The 17,326-nt window shown below is 38.8% G+C and overlaps 1 protein-coding gene across 1 annotated transcript in view; it reads left to right on the top strand.

Moving 5' to 3' along the window:
• PTPRN2 (protein tyrosine phosphatase receptor type N2) overlaps positions 1-17,326 on the top strand; it is a 2,458,064-nt gene that overhangs the window by 2,241,381 nt on the left and 199,357 nt on the right. The window contains exon 14 of the mRNA XM_078663270.1: positions 11,713-11,907. Within this exon, the coding sequence (XP_078519396.1) occupies positions 11,713-11,907 (195 nt within the window). The remainder of the gene's footprint in view (positions 1-11,712; positions 11,908-17,326) is intronic.

Raw genomic sequence — 17,326 nt, 5'->3', positions numbered from 1 at the left:
GAACTTTACTCAGAAAGCGTGTTTTTGCTGGTTCGGTTTAAATCCGTTCAGTAGTATTATAAAATTTAAGCGACATCTTCCACCCACCACACACACAGCATGTCAGTGTTCAGTCAAGCCATATAATTTCAGTGGTTTTTACATTTAAGTCCTTTAACATGGATTTTGTCAATTAATTCTTGAAATGAATTGACTCAGTAATTATTATTTTTTTTTTCAGAATCAGAAAATGCTTTATTTGATTTTAGACACTTGATAAAATCATAAAACCAAAGGATAAAAGACAATTCATACAAGATAGACATTGAAATAACCTTATAAAGCAACAGGCCCATCTGTACATATTTTACAATTTAAAAACTAGCAAGTTATACGTTTCCTTTTCCTCAAAATGCTTTTCAAAAGACCAGTCTTTTAAATTAAGTAGCTTAAGCATTTGTGTGCCTTCATTTAAGTAAAAGAGTAGGGGTGGGTGAAACTCATAGAATTTCATTCAGTGGAATTATGCGGATTTACATAAAAACTCAGCAAGATTGTGCAGAGTTCCATCAACGGGCGTAAATAGGCATATCGTGCTGCTCGTTATATGATATAGCGCTGGTAGTGCATTCTGTGCTGAAAATCAGGGCGAACGGCACAACCCAGTGCGCCGGAGTGCGCAGCTGCTGAAGTTGATTTTGTTTCAGCTGAAGTAGATTTTCTACTTAGGTAGTAGCCTTCTGACCGCGAGGGTTGCGACTGCCCTCATTAGAAAAATCTCATCAAATGTCCACCTAGCGACCAAAAATCATGCTAGGGGATTCCAAACCTCTCTTGCTAACTTACCATTATGTAGTTGGGTGCATGAACAAAATTCCTCCATGCAGCGATTGGCGGAATTTAGCTGGTACTCCACGTTACAAGAAATTCTGAATATTCCGCCCACTCCAATCAAAGAGTTACAACAAAATGCTAAAGGTTATAAATATAATTTAGACTGTGAAATATTACAAAGTTCCTACCGAAAACAGATAGTTGTATAGTGGCAGTGTCGGACATAAACAAATCATATGCAATGTAATGTGCAGTTTATGACATTGTTTTTGCAAATCATAATTATATCAGTTTACAACCTGATTTTATTCTCCCTTTGCTTGTTTGGGGACCACTGTGATGCTGTTTGGGAGGTCAGAGGTAAGGCAAAGGAGGAGAGCACCAATCTGGATAAGGCAATGGGTTTTAAATTTATACCTGTGCTTAACTGGCAGACAGTGAAATTACATCAGTTCAGGTGAGAGGCTGAAGCGTTTCTTCAAACTAAAGATGAGGGCGAGAAATGGTTTTTGCTCTCTGTAGCTTGTAGGTTGTTTAGGTGATGAACCCTTTGATGATTCCATTGTAATAGTTAATGCAGGGAGGAGTCACTGCACAGATTTTGTCAGTATGGCCATAAGTTATCCATAACAGGAAAACAGCTAGAATGAGCTGAATGTGGCTGAACATGTATGTGGTCATTTTATTTATATACTGACAACTTGAAGAAAATTAATAGCTGTCTGAGCCTAATTTCGGCAGTTAAGGGCTAGTAAGGACATTAGTAATACGAGCATGGTCTGTGTTTTTTGTTCGATAAGGCGTAAACTGTTTTGACTCATCATTCATTTGTCAGACACTGGAGAAAGCAGCATTTACCATGGTCCTAATGTGTTCTGATCTGGGTCAGGCCGTTGTTGGTGTACATATGGTAGCCAGTGTTGTGGTCATGATGATGATAGTAAGATGATCCTTGTAGGCATTAAAGTTGACCACAGAGAATAAATCCATGATGCATGCACATTAAAGTCGACCACAGAGAGGAAATTCTTGATGCGTGTAGTAGGTCACTGGTGGTTTCAGAGAGAAAGTGAGCATTATTCAACTGCTAGCTGTGAGCTGAATTGCTTGAATTATTGAAGTGATTTTCCATCAGTATCAATGGGACATTCAGTCAGGTGAATGAAAGGCTATTGAAATGTTAAGGTGAAACAAGATAAGGCCTCACCTGACAGATGGCAGCACCGTTCTAATGATCATTAAGTTGGTTTAGGGCTCCTACAAATGCTTAGGCCTGACAGAACACCACTGAGGGGTTTATTGTTTTAGTGGGAATGGCAAATTAGGAGGTTACATGTTTGAGACTATAATTAGATAGTAGGTCAGAGATAAATATGTCATCTAAGTCTGCATTTATTTTCTTTAGCAGCAGAGTTAAAGCCAACACATTTTTAGCCTTGGGGAAATCACTGCTGTCAAAGATGCATTTCATAAATTGAGTGATGATTGGCTGAGGTTGATAGTGTTGGCATTCTATACGCTTATGGTAACACAAATGCTACAGAGTGATTAAGTAAGTGATGTTTTCCTATGAGACTGGAGCAAAATCAAAGAAGAAGAAATGTGTAAAGATGATGGCTGTTTTTCCATCATTTGAGGTCAAAGGTTTTAACCTGATGAGCATGATGCTTATCATAGTGGATAAAAAAGGAAGCAAATGTTTCTTCAACTTTCCTAATTTTGTGGTTAAGCTATGACACAATCTAATATTTTGAAAGTGTGAGTAGTAGGGACATTTAAGGATTTCTCCCAATTACCAGAGGAAATTCATTTCCTCAAATACATCAATTGTTATCTCTTTTATATATCTTGTAAATTTGGTTCATTTTTGATCAATGTAATATTTGGAGTGATTTAATATAAGTTATTGAGAGAATACTTTTACACACTTTCAGAGAATTGGTCTTTGTGTGATGGAGATATTTTAGTGGTTCTGCATCAATATCACATTCTAGAATCACTCTGTGTGTTTTGATTAGTTAGATTTAGACAAAGTACTTTGCATGTGGTTGTCTTTCCTGCAGTTCTTCCAGTTGGCTCTGTGTTTAAGTAAATCCTGGTCTATTTATTTAACATGATGTGTGATACACTATTATACAAAGCTGTATTGGTTTAATCTATTTGCAGTTAGGGAAACTGTACCTAACATTTCTACACCAATACACTATTTTGCAATGTTATAATGGGTTATTCTCTTTGCAGTTAAGGAAACTTTACCTAACATTTCTACACCAATAGTATGTTTATTTTAACAAGACCACTAGAGATCATTGTTGGTCACCAGGAAGACATCTAGACTTTGTTTCTGTAAATGGATGATTCTACCTTTCAGAACATTACTGGAAACTGTACAGAATATTTTGAGGGATTCCAGATCTCATTATTACATTGTTGTTCAAAACTATTAAGGGAGTCAATATTAGATTTGCAAGGCAAAATGTGTTTGTTTATATTTAGAGATCCATATTGGTCCTTGGGAGGACATCAAGGTTTTGTTTCTGAAAATGGATGGTGCAATTTTTCAACATATTAAAGAAATAAAATTGAAATATTTAGTTTCATTCTGGATCTCAATATTACATTGTTGTTGAAGAGTGTAACGAGAGTCAAAACGAGATTGTTTTTAATGAACACCAAAGTATAAAACAATAAAAATGGCATCTTTCACTTTAACTATCATTCAGCAAAACATACTAGTTAGCTTATTTAGTAGCAATATATATTGCCCTCAAAACATCCCTTACTCAGCCTGTATACTAATTACAACTGATTTTGCAATATTTAGAATAGTTTACATTAATTTGTACTTCGTAGTTTGAATCCCATTTGATGCAGTAATGTAACTCTGTCAACTTGTTTATTTCATGTATAGACTCTTGTCTTAAACATAGATATTTGTTTGGATATTTATAAAGAAATGACTCCATCCTTAAATGTTAAGTGGCATAAATGAGGTGTATAATGTTGGTGCATTGTGACATATCTGATAAAGTTCCCCCACCAGATTTTAAAAGGATTATGTAAGCCACCAGGGAGTTCCTTAATAAGGCCATGGAACAAGATGGCTACTTGCAATATACTTTTCAAGGACAATACATGGTATTTAATGCCTTATCTTAGAAAATGTATTAAATACCATGAATGGTATTTCAAGTGCACACCTTTACTCTCCCCCAAACTTCTATGAAGGCCTTGATTACTTATGCCTTATTGTGTAAGTTTTCTATTTGCATTTGATTAAACACTGAAAAAAGCAGCACATGAACTGGTGTAAACCCACGTGTGATGTATGTCACTGTCACAACTGCTGCGTAGAACCATGCAGATATACTCAAGTCATAGTATACTGAGCTCAAGCAGTGTAACAAATAAACAACCTGTTATATGTATGTCCTGATCATACAGTGGCTCTTATTTTAGGAATTAAAGTACAAAAGAGAGGAGAAAAGTTGTTATTCATTTTAATTGTTAAAGTGACAAATGTAGTTGACTTTCTATTCTTCCTGGCTATTTCAGGCAGGTGCATTGTGATGCCATAGCTGAACTGTATATATTATCACGGTGGAGTAGTGATGTCATTTTCTCCTTACAGATGAGTAGTGGTGCTACAAGTATAGAGTAGCGTTAAAATTAGTGACGTGTTTTGTACAGCTATCACAAACAACCTTATATCACAATTGAATAAGAACTAGAGAAGGGCAGGGAGATAAACGTATTACAATGGCATTTTATACAGGCAATGAACGCCATATCCACTTTCAAGAAACCTTTTTACTGTAAAATCATCAAAGGTTAAATTTAGCGAGACTAACCATGTATTCCTAATTTGTTTAATACAAATTCCAGCCCCTATTCTTCACATTATTATGTTCCTATATGTAGAGACATCTCTGTTAGCTTATATCCCTGAGGAACCTTTCAACTATAGGTTGCATCATAAGCCTAATAATGTTATCTTTCAACCGCATGACTTTTCTGTGAGCTTAATAGGTGTCTAGTGTTTAAAAAACATTTTCATAAAAAAATGGTTGTGATTCGTTTTCAACCCACACAAAGAGGCCAGGAATTTATAGATCAGTCTTCCTTCCCTTTCTTTCAAGGGCTCCACCCACTGCAGTGTTAACTGTTACACCTTAGTGAAGACAGGAAGTTATAGGTAGAATTCTCAGATACATGATATTCTGCGGCAATAATTCTGAAACATGTTTCATTAGTTTTAAGCAAAACATCGCTGATATTCATACCATTGACCTGACCCATATCTTGAATCAAAGCTGCCCTTATTGTTTGAATATTAGTTGTCTACATTACAGCCCGTGCACCCACTTTAATGCAGTTGTTTTTAGTCAAGCATGACACTATCCTCAGTGCAGCTTACTCAACTTGTATACGAGTTGAAATAAAGCATTAGTAAACATTATTTTGAGTTTTTTATTATTAATATTGCATAGTGTATTATATTTAGAATCTGAAGGCAACTTCCAATAGTTAATACTCTACTGCACTGAATCTTTTGTTATAATTGGATATTTGTAGACTAGCTGAGAGGGGTGACTCCTATGTGATGATTCAGTAATGATATCTGCTCTGGTATTTATCCAACACCTAATCATCTCCCACACATTCTGCTTATTGTCCAGTATCAATAGCATGATCATGCCTTCTTTCACTGAGCTTCTTGCAGGCACCATTTGTATAAATTCTGGAAAAATATTATAAAGGGGAAATGAATAAGTTAGGTTGCTCTGGGTGTAGGTCCTTCTGCCTCTACTTTATTCAACAAAGAGAGTGAGCAGCCTGATAAAAGACTCAATGTAAGCTTGATTCCGGTCCAGGGAAGACCTGGCTTGGCAGTTCGGGCTGGACTGTTCCCATGAGGCACAGGGTCAGACTGATTTGCATATGGCCATGTGTGAACTGGGGTGGCGGAGTGAGCTAAAGAACGGTGATGGATTAAACCCAGATCAGTTGACTGGGGGTGAGAGTTTGTATTGTCAACGCTCCGTCCATCACCACCTTTGGTTTTTCAAAAGACTCAATGTGTCAGATCTCTTGAGAGTTTGAAGGCTCCTTTTCAAAATAGCAGATGTATCAAGAAATGCAATGTCCAATGTTGTTTGCTTATCCAGAATAACATGCTTTTCACAAAACACTCTAAACTATGAAACTATAAAGGAAGAAATGGTATTAAATTATTCTTATATCACTATCAGACTTCCACCATTTTGCTATCTCTCCCATGTTTTTATTTTATTACATATGCTTTACACAGTTGCAAAGCATGCTGCTGCCTCATTGATTGGTTGGGGTATGGTTAAATGTGCGTTACCATAAAATAGATGACGAGAAGTCTCACTTAAATCGCCCCAGTAACTTTGAATTAGGAATAAGTGCCAACCTGCCTGTTAGGCCTCCTACGTCATCTCAGAATTTTAGAAGTGTTTTAGTGTGCATTTACTTTTTTTTATAGAAGAGTTTATTGCTTGATGCTGCTTATGACTTTTGCAATTTCTTAAATTAATATTCTGATTGACTAAAATGCTCATATGTTATGTCATAGGTCAGCACACAATGGAGTAATTGACTTCTCATCCAAAGTTACAAAAACTTTTCTAACTGATACCTTTCCCGCCAATGACCTCTTCTCATACTGGATAGTCAGTTACATATCATTATGCGCACAATTAGCTAGTGCCTGATGAAGTTTGAATAGATGATATTTTTCATTTGTTTCAATCCCTCACCTTGTGGTATTTAGTAGATTATTAGATTAATGTTAGTTCAATATTGCAATAGTGAAATAATGCTTAGCGCATAACAATTTTTTTTTTAGCATAGTTAAGTCTTTCACTGACCACACTGTGATTCTCGATGATGTTGCCAGGATGTATTTTAAACATACTTTTTCTACCTCTTGGTTTGTCCCAAATTGTTAATTATTAGCAAAACCTTTTATATGCTGATTTGGGTGCCCATTTGCAAGTGAAAGTCTTACAGCTTTCTTAAGAAAGCCAAAAAACATGCTTCAGCCAATCTAGTGTAATGAAACAATGGCAAATATCAAGTGTACAAAGTTTACATGACAGAGATTTCATTAAATAAATTAAGAATAAACCTAAATGGAGTAGTATGCATTACTATGCTATTGCATGGCCTTGATGTACAACAGTTAAGGAAGTAGAATGCATTACAGTGCTATTACATGCCATTGATTTGCTAGAATTGACTGATGGCTCATATAATCATTATTCTATATGTCATCATATGACTGAACATAGTTGTAAATATTTGTCTCTCAATCTAATTTGAGAGTTTTTTATATGATATTTTTTAATAGCTAAGTATTATAAGACCAAAATAGAATGCATGAGGAGACAGTTCGTAATATATGGCAAATATTCAGGGTCTAAGAGGGCATGTTCCATATAAACATAAACGTAGCTTCAGTGAGGGAATGCTTGTGATTTCAAAATGCAGAAAAATAATAACGGAGGAGAGGAGGAAAGAGTCTGAGAAAAAGAAGGATTCGATAGTTGTTGAAAGGAAAGACAGTCAGAAGAGGGATTGAGAAGTTTGTCTTTCATTTTAAGTGACACGTTATAACCTCACAGGTTTGACTTTTTGATCTACGCCTAAATCTAAATACATTCAGTAGTACAATGGCGGACCACAAGGAAGGAAACGGAGGAGGAACATGAAAAATCAGAGGGAACGATACCAAACCAGGGTCAGTGACCATGGAGGTCCATGTGCTGGGAAGGGTGGGGTGCATTATCAGAAGGTGGTGTTTATCGTGGTTTTGTCTGTTACATATTGACATCTAGCTTGTCCCATAGAAGGTGGGCATTTTCTGCAACAGAGTTGCTCAATTGTAGTCTGTTGCATCATCTAACCCATGTGACCTACTTCTCTCTAGCAAGAAATGGCAATCTTTTACACTTTTAATTTGACTTAGAACTGATTTGGAAAAATCAGGTAGAAGATTGTTCGTGTTCCGCACTGAATTTTGATGTGTAAGGAAGCACCCAGATGTGAACAGCAGTATGTAGGAGAAGCTACTTTGAATATGCTTATTACTTCCTTCAGTTCAGAGGAGTTACATTTTCTTGCTGTTAAAAATCATGTTGAGAAGGTCTCCCTTTTCCTCTTTAAAGTGCCTGCATTTATACAATGGGACAATGCCAGTTCTAAACATTAACCTTGGAATCCAGGGAGTATGATGTGTATGTAACAATATTGAGCTATGAAATGTGTAATTTTCTAAATAAAATAGATTTTTTATATTTTGAAATAACAGGGCTATTGGGTAGGCATTTTCTTCTTCCCTCAACCAGAATCCTATGACTTTTTGATTGCTTGAAGTTTGCACAGTTTAACTTTAAGGCTGCTTTTGTAAGACCTGTTTAATGTTTTCATTTTATGGAGTTTGATCACAGAGAGGTATATTGAATGTTTCCTGATCTTGGACAAATTATAGTGGGAATGAGTTGTCCCACACCATTTTTATGTTTTTAAAAAGAAATTCGTTTTTTGGCTTCTACTAATTCATTCTTTTGCAGAAAGATATTTGACATGGTAGTATTTACTGATTTGTTTTGCTCAAATGTCAGTGCCCACACTGAAGCATTTGCCGCCAGCTGTAATGCTGGCAGCAATTAAGCACACAAGCCTAAGGGAGCATGTACATAGATTTCAATTAAAGACCTATGGAAAGTGACAACTTCATAATGACATATAACAGCAATCTCCAGAGATGCTAGAGGTTTGAGTAGGATCTAAACTCCAGCAGGAGCCAGTTCCAGACTCTAAGCACCATGCATATCAAGGTAATATTATTAAATAATCCAAAATCAACATAAGTTATGGTTGTACATATGAGAAATGAAAGCAGTCTGTTGATGCCCACCTAAGTTATGGTTGTACATATGACAAATGAAAGCAGTCTGTTGATGCCCACCTAAGTTCGAAAAGACGTATGAATCAACTTTCATTGGATGTGGTGCCTCACCGAAGAATTTTAGTAACAGGCTCCAAGTCAACTGGTGAGCCACTTTTATTACAAGCTTTCAGTATGCCAAATGTATTGAGACAAGAATATGACCACTAGAGCACCACAAAATGGGAAACATCTAATGCGACTACCAATGCACTCTTAGATTATATAATTATGCCTGTATCAAAAATTCCCAGGTATGCTAAGGTCCAGAGGGTCAGTAATGTTTCAAACACAATTAATCAAAGTCAGGTCTCTCTGGTCTAAACCGCAGTGACTAGGATATTACATGCTTCTTTTCTACTTAGTTCTGCATAGGTTACAACCTATTTGGCTCTATCTACAAGGAAACCAAAGCCAAGCTATCTGACTATTTAATGAATTCGACATCTAGTGTGCCAGAACAACAGTAATTTATATTGACATAAATAAACAATGACAGCAATAAAGATTATCTGTTGCTTATATCAGCCATTATTCTTACATACATGTGTAAATGCATGTCAACCTGTTGGATCATCACCTGACGAAGTGAGACTTACGCCTGTTAAAGCTGGCTCTCCTGTTTCTATTAAGTCTCAGAAATGTTGGTAATAACTCCCATGATTAGTCATGGTGAGTGCAATTTATTGGACCAACCTTACTTTGGCAAACGAAAGCTAAAGAAAGCTTTACTGTCCTCTTCATATTTTTGCTAGGATACATAATTTTCCTTCTGGTTGCTTTATTGGGACTACATTTCAAATAATCACAAGACATCTGTCTCATGAGAGGACTTATTCTAATTACTGGAGTAAATGTGGTGAATGTTGTGTGATCAGCTTTATGTGGCGTGCTTGAAAGACGAGAACGCATTATCTGCTGTATCACGTTTGAGGTTGGGAATAAGCATTATATACGTTGTTTTTTAATTATGCTTTCTACCAATTATCGCAGTTTTTTTAGTTATGCATTTCTAATGTTCTAAACTGCTTTTCGTTCTTGCACAACACACAAACTGAAATGCCCTATTCTTAAATTTGCGATGAGATAAGTCTGTACGACCCTTGCCAGAATACCATTTATAGCTCCACTCCTCAGGCTTGCTTTTGAGCTACTAATAAGTATAATATGTAAAGGTGTAAGTTTGTTCATGATGAGGAGAGTAATGACCATTCCACTGCTATTATTTGAAATTATGAATCCAGTTAAAACGTATGAAAAAATTGAAATATTTCTTTATTTGTACTGGACTAACCCGGCAATTAACTTTTCTTTTCTCATACTGTATGAGGGATGAATTCTGATGAGGTGATAAAAGCACTGATTTGTTGCCAAAAAGTAAGGTTTCTAATTTGGGTTTGACCCGCGTGCTAAACTGTTGTGTGGGGAATTCTTTATCTGTCTATGCACCTGTTTCTATGAATGAACCTGTACATTTGCATTTGAGAAACCGCTATAGTAAATAAAATACTCTGCATTTATGTTCACTGTTTATCATCTGCCTAAGGGTGAGCATACGTGCAGTTCATTAGGCAGTTTTGCAAGGATGTTACTGGCCACAACCAGGCGTCTCTCTGTGTTGAACGTTCCCATGACAGTGATATGTTGGCTTTACCCTTTGAATGTTCATATTGCCATTTACCCACAATTCCACCGTTTCTGTTTTACATCCATTTCTTTGTTTCTTTAACAAAGATTATTGGTGTTCTGCATCTTGTTTGAATGGATCTCATGCTGTGAAATGTGGCAGGCACCATAGTTACTGGTGATGAGCATAGCTATCCGTAGTGCAGCAGGTGCAGTGACACCGGCTCTCAGGGTTGCAAGGGGCCCAGTGCACCAGGATCACAGCTGTTTTAAAAACTCTGCAGGGGCATAGCCCCCCTCTCCTGATTAAAAGTACCTGCATTAGACGCTTGCCATCCTTACTATGCCACTGTTGCGGGAATTTCGTGACTGTAACAGAGTAAGCATGTCAGTACCTCGTGGGGAATCTATTGAGCATGCTATATGTACCCAGAAAAGATAACTAAGAAGAATAATGAAACATTGTATGTAGACATGTCTGGAGTTCCGCACTGGAAACGCTTACGTCTTTCCATAGGAACCTAGTCAGTCATCAAGTACATAATATAGTTTAATGTATTAGACAGAATGCCTGTCAGAAATAAAAACTTTATTATGAGGTTTTAAATTCTGCCAAAAAAATCCTGCCAATACATTATCTTTTCACATCAAAATATCCAACCTTTGTCTTCTAAAATCATGTAGAAAGCTAAGCATATTTTATTAAAGTTAAATCATTTCAATACTCTCTACAGAAAATTCCTCAGTAGCTAGTGGTTTTAATGGACCAAGGAGTATGTGAAAAGGTTGAATGAGATTAATTAGGATTTTTCACCATTGTTTTTGGAATCTTTGCATGAGCACGGCATAAAAAAGCTGCAGTGCATCTGAAGACATTCTTACATTCTTACCTTCTGACCTGAGCTTTCCTCCTCTCTATCCCTTTTCAGTATATTTGTATTCCTCAGCTGCAATTAGAATTACACAAGCTCATGTGGGTTTCCTGTAGCTGCAAGTTATTATATTTCTTTTTCTTCAGCAAATGTACCCGTTTTTTTCAAGGCAAAATTTACATGGTGACAGCATTTGAGAGTGCAGTGAATCAGTACTACATGTGATCTCATTTGTGTTGAATCGTATTTACAGGGCCACTTGGAATGGAACCCTAAGTGGAGTGTTTCAGCTCTTTTTTTTAGTAATATCAATAATCACATTTAAATTATTTGAACAGTTAGACTTGTGTGTTTGGCATTAAGTAAATGGATTACTCATGAAGGCTTTACATCAAAGTTGAGTGTATAATTTCTTGTTTCTTCTAGGAGCTGTGTCGTCAGCGAATGTCCGTCAAGTCAACTGATCGTCCAGAACCCCTTCATACTTCACGAATCAATAGTGTCTCGTCGCAGTTTAGTGATGGACCCATGCCCAGCCCTTCTGCAAGAAGTAGTACTTCATCCTGGTGTGAAGAACCAGTGCAGTCTAATATGGACATATCCACTGGACACATGATACTGGTAAGGCAGGTCAAAGAATGTATCTAAATTGAATCTTAAATCTTGATCTTAAATTCACTGTCTAGGCCAGTTTTAGGAAGATGCTTACTTCTAATCCATTTTTACTGGTTGTACTCTTTCCTTCTTATGTGGATTGAAGTGGTTCATTATTTAGTTTCTGTTGGTTATGACATGTATGTTTAATTGATACATTGTAGAGACTCTAGACACCAACTCGTAAAATAATTGACTTTAAAAATGTTTTACTGGATCACTCACTAAGTAGACTGTTCACTCACTGAAAGAGAGAAACACCCATTTCCAGGGGGTTTCACTGACTGCAGCTTAAGGCATGGCTGTGTGCTCCAAATCTGTTCTTCAATATGTGAATGTTCTTCCATCTCAAGTATCACGCCACAGTGAATGCCTTCATGCTCTCCTTCCGTCTGCCATTCACCAGGTAGTTGCTTTTTTGGTGCCTCCAGGCTCATTCTGCTTCGAATGATTGCAAACTACAAGTTATCTGCACTGGCTCCAGCCACCCTAGGACCTCAATAAATGTGGCACGTGTACATACCTCATCTGTTGATGTCCTCCATGCTGTATGCTTTTTGCCTAGTACTCATATGGACTAAATAATTTAAATGATGGTTGACATGCACCAGGTCTTGACCCGTTAGACTCTGCGCTGGAATCCTTAGAATGCCATCCCAGTGACCTTATCTTTGCTTTCTAATTTGAGAGAAATCCTTCTGCCCTGCCACCTCCAAGAGACCCTGGGATCTTGACCTTTTTGAAACAGATTCAGAGATACTTGATTTCCAATCTACAAATACCAATTCAATTTTCATATTCAAGGCTGCAACCACACTGACCCTTAAAAATAGCATTTGAACCCTATAAGACAGTATTTTTAGGCATTGTTTTACAAAGACATTGAATCAGACCTGCTCTGCCTGTCCAGTAACTGGCTCAGAAAGTATGTGTAATGTCAATTTCATCTTTGTTAGTCACGAAGAACTTTGAAACCAAATGTAAAACCTCTTTTTATGAAACATCTCTTTGCCAAGTATTGTCTGTCTTTACAGAGGCTACAATTGGATTTGGAGAAGAATCCACTTCTTTGTTCTCACTTCTAGTGATTAATCAGTTAAAGATATGGGTTATTCTGCAAGAGTGTTAATGATATAAAAAATGCATCTGTATGGTTTATACCATAAATTCCTATCCTGTATTTGTGTTACCACAAACTCAGAATGCGGGGCTAATAATGATGAGGGCAAAGACGTCTTAATTAAACGCCTGCTTAGCCCTCACCCTCCTGGGTTGCATACTTCATCATCCGGTTCAGGCCCTGTGTAAGCTGGTGGTAAATTGGGGTGTGTTCCCCAATTGGAGTTCTAATGGAGACTTGCAGAAGTTGAACCATGTCATCTGTGTGCCTTAGCCTTAGCCTACTTGTTAATGCTCGATCCTTTTGGCTCTAAGCTAAAATTACATCATGGATAGACATCACTAATATGCCCGCTCTTCCTGGTGGTAAGTTTAAAAGAAGGTTCAAGGCTTGTAGTCCTTCTAAGAGTAATTCGATTAACATGTTCTAGCCACTTATGATGGGTCTAAGCCTTTTGTGAGGACCTAGGTCGCTGTTATTATACTAAACAGTGGCTACCTAAAGAGTGTGGTCCCTATGTGAAGTGGAGTCAAAGGTGTGTAAAAAAGAAATTAGTTAATCTTTTATTTAATAAACCAGTTAGCAGTCTAGTCCGTGGTACAGGAAAAAATTATCGGGATCTTGGGGTTAATGCCTGAACAAAAAAGATAAAAAATTGAGACAAAAGGCACATATTAATTAATTGTCACAGATCACACTCATGGTGTTCCCAAACAAAATGGAAGACCAAACTTAAGAAGCACTACATCAATTATTCTGGTATCAGAGGCATACCAACACATGCCCTCATGTGAAAACCCTTATTTTGAGCAGAGAACCCTGGTGTTACAAGCAGGATTGTTTTTCCTGCAAAAAACAATCCTTAGGCATTCTCCTCTTTCTAAGTGTGCTGAAGAACGCAGCACACTTAGAAAGAGGTAGAATGAGTAGAAATAAAGATATTCTCCTTGTTTTCCTCTGTCAGGAAGGCATATCATTTTGACACATTCCCAGGTTTTCCAGTCTTGGTACACCCAATCTTCACCCCTGGAATGTCTTCCCTGGGCAGAGTAACGCAAGGCACTGACTTGCACTGCCTTGAATGACTTCAGATTTACCAAGCAACAAATGGCCATGCAAGATGGCATTTCGTTGCTTGGTAAATCTGACTTAAGGATTGCGTAGCCCTTGCAACACCATCCATGACACAAGAGCAATGCAATCCAGTGATAAATCTGTGTAACTGTCCCTATTTTTTTAAAGGATCTTTTCATATTTTCCCTCCCTTGTGTATCCTTAAGTGAAAATGCTTCCCTTGATAGTCACTCTGCCACCCACTCTTTCTCAAAAATGTTGGCAAATAATGGTAACACTAACTTTAGACCTCGAATCTCCTGTCAATTCTATATATATATGTATATTCACTGAAAAAACAAAGGTTAAAGTAACGTTATAGTTAGGTGAATTTGTTAGAGACAACATTAACGTTTTGAGCTAAAAAAACACAGAAATTCACCAGTTATAGTTAGCAGTGCTAACTATAATTTGTGCTCATGACTGCACATTTGACATAACTCATGACATCGTATCTGACATCACTGATGACATCTCAAATGACATCATTGATGAAATGACTGATTCCATCAGTGATGACATCATCCACTGAGGTTGATGGTTTGTTTATGTAAATGTAGTGCACTTGTATAGCGCACGAATCGACCCCAGCTGGGGTATCTCGGCGCTTGTACGAATACCGCTGTGGAACCCTTCCTGGCTTTTCCCTGTGAAGTGCCCACTCCTGGGCATCCCCAAGGTGAAGCCAGGCATCCTAGCGTTGTGGGGGCCGTTGTGGAGATTAAGCAAGCTATTGCCCAGAGTTGCAGAGTGGGACCCATGATTAGAATAGGCACCAAGGCGAGAATTATCAGGTCCGACGAAATTGAGCCCAAGACCCGCCGAGGCGGGAATTGAACCCTGGTCCCGGGTTAGACCTCTGCATCAGGGTCTGCCGCTCTAACCATTGAGCCACACTTCTCCACATTTATTAATTTACATAGTGAAGAGCAGTACCATACTACCTTTCTAACTATTTCTGTACAGCCATGGTCCAGCTAATGGGTGTAATTGTTTACAAAACGCATGCGCTACTAATGCATCATAGGTGTGTAGAGGTATTGCGGACATTGTAAATGTTTGCATTGACAGTTGACAACTTGTGTCCATTATGTTCCTTCCACACCAGGTTTAGGCTCTGTAGAAAAAGATGCATCAGGGCAAAGATTCTACATGCAACATACTAAGGGCGCAATTCCGATCTCGTTCGGAAAGCAAACTGGACGACTCTTGTCCAGAATGCTTTCCATACGACTCGTGTCAGGGAAGTCCGACCGAACAAGTACGATGCGTTTGAATGCACCCAGATACGATTTGGTAGATGGGAGCCTCTGTACCGAACTCTTACACAGGCTCCCATTGACAAAAGGGGTGGTTGGGGATCATTGTGGACCTTGTGGAGAGCACCCCTTGGTGCCTGCCATACTGTGCATGGTCTGAAAGGGGGGACCTATGGGTACCCCCACGGTCACAATTCGGAGGGCCCCGGGTGAAGGGTGTCCTGCTTTATGCCCCAAAAGACCGATTCCGGCAGCCTTTTCGAAACAGGCAAAATGAATCCTAAAGGCTGTCCGAAAACCTACTCCATAAAGCTGTACGATTCGGCCCTGGACGGCTCTATCTCTCCGTATGCCTTAAGGAACCGATTCGGTCAGCACTAAGGGTTTCTAGGCTTCATACTTAGTCGTTTGGATTTGGGAACGAGACGATTGGAAACAAAGGCTCCAGATCGGTTTAGGTAAAACCCAATCCGATTCAGGGCCCTTCCGACTGAGATTGGAATTGGGCCCTAAGTATTGTAAGCACCCTTTAGCTATTAGACAGAAGTGTGTCAGCATGGTTATTTCTATGTAACATAGAAGATGGTGTGCACCAGGTATTAAGCTATGTACATATGCTTGTTTTGCCTCAGAAGATGTAAAGTTTTCACCTCAGAATGAAGGCTGTGGGTAATGTGATCTGTAGCACCTTCAGGCCTTAGTTATTGTAAGTAAATAGTCTCTCTTTGGACAAGTTCAGCAGAGAGTGTACACTGTGCTTAGTAGATACTTTTGAATACTCTGTGGTGTATTTTTAATCGGAGCTTCACTGGCTGCAAACGGTGTGGTACAGAGTAAACACTCTCCATAGAATAAATAGTGTTAACAGTACCCACTTTTCAACTCAGTGTAGGTACAGTGACTGTCAGGGGTTTGACACAGGTAAAGAGTGTCTGCATTAGGGCGTTATTTATGTATCTTATCTCTCTTATGTGTGGTTCATAGTCAACATGAATTCAGCTGCCCATGAAGTATATGGTATAGGGTCAATGTTGCAAATAATACAAGTTTTCTTTACCTATGGGAGTTGTATGTATGATAGCAGTGAAGGCGCTTCATATTATGTTGAGCTATTTTGCATTTACTTTCATAGCTCTAATGGTATACCCATTTACAGAACAGTCACTGTGAAATACACCTAACTTTAGCATTTGTTTTTTCAGTGAATTTCTAGTTTGTTTTAAACCTAAATTAATATTTAATTATGATACTTAAATCCAACCTCCTGCCGTGCATGGCCTCTGGCCAAGTGCGGCAGGCGGTTGGCTGCAGGGCTTGGCCAGCTGCAGCCTCTGCAGCCAACAACCACATGTAGCCTGAGGCCATGCCTAGTGGGAGATTAGCCACAGGGACTGGCCCGATTTTAGCCCTGTGGCCCCCATCCCTTTGGGCCTGCACTCATATGTAGGGCGAGGCAGGCATACCCCCTTCCGGGCTAATTTCGGCCCCAGTGATCCAATGTCCATGAGCCCTGCTTTATGTTTAGGGATGGGGGGCACGTGACCCACCTTCCCGGGCTGATTCTGTGCCCAGGGACCCCAATCCCCAGGGCCTAGATAATTCTTAAGGGACATGAGACACACAGCTCCCTCTACTCGGGCCGTTTTTTGACCCAGAAATCCCGTCATCTAGGGCCCAAAATAATTTATTAGAGGGAGGGGGCATGTGGCTCCCCCCCAGGGGCAGGTTTTGGCCCCGAGGACCCTATCCCCCAGGGCCTGGTGCAATAAAGTGGGTGCCCTGGTGCCCACCAGGGCATCCATAATAGTCTCGTAGTGGGCTGCAGGGGGAGCCCCGGTGGCCCCAGCCAGTTCCCTACAGACAAAAAGAGCCAGCATTGCTCTTGCCTGCAGCC

This window comes from Lissotriton helveticus, chromosome 10 (genome assembly GCF_964261635.1).
Source record: "Lissotriton helveticus chromosome 10, aLisHel1.1, whole genome shotgun sequence".
In the NCBI taxonomy this organism is placed as follows: Eukaryota; Metazoa; Chordata; class Amphibia; order Caudata; family Salamandridae; genus Lissotriton; species Lissotriton helveticus.
Note: the sequence above shows the minus strand (reverse complement) of the source record. Positions and strands in the feature narration are given on the sequence as shown.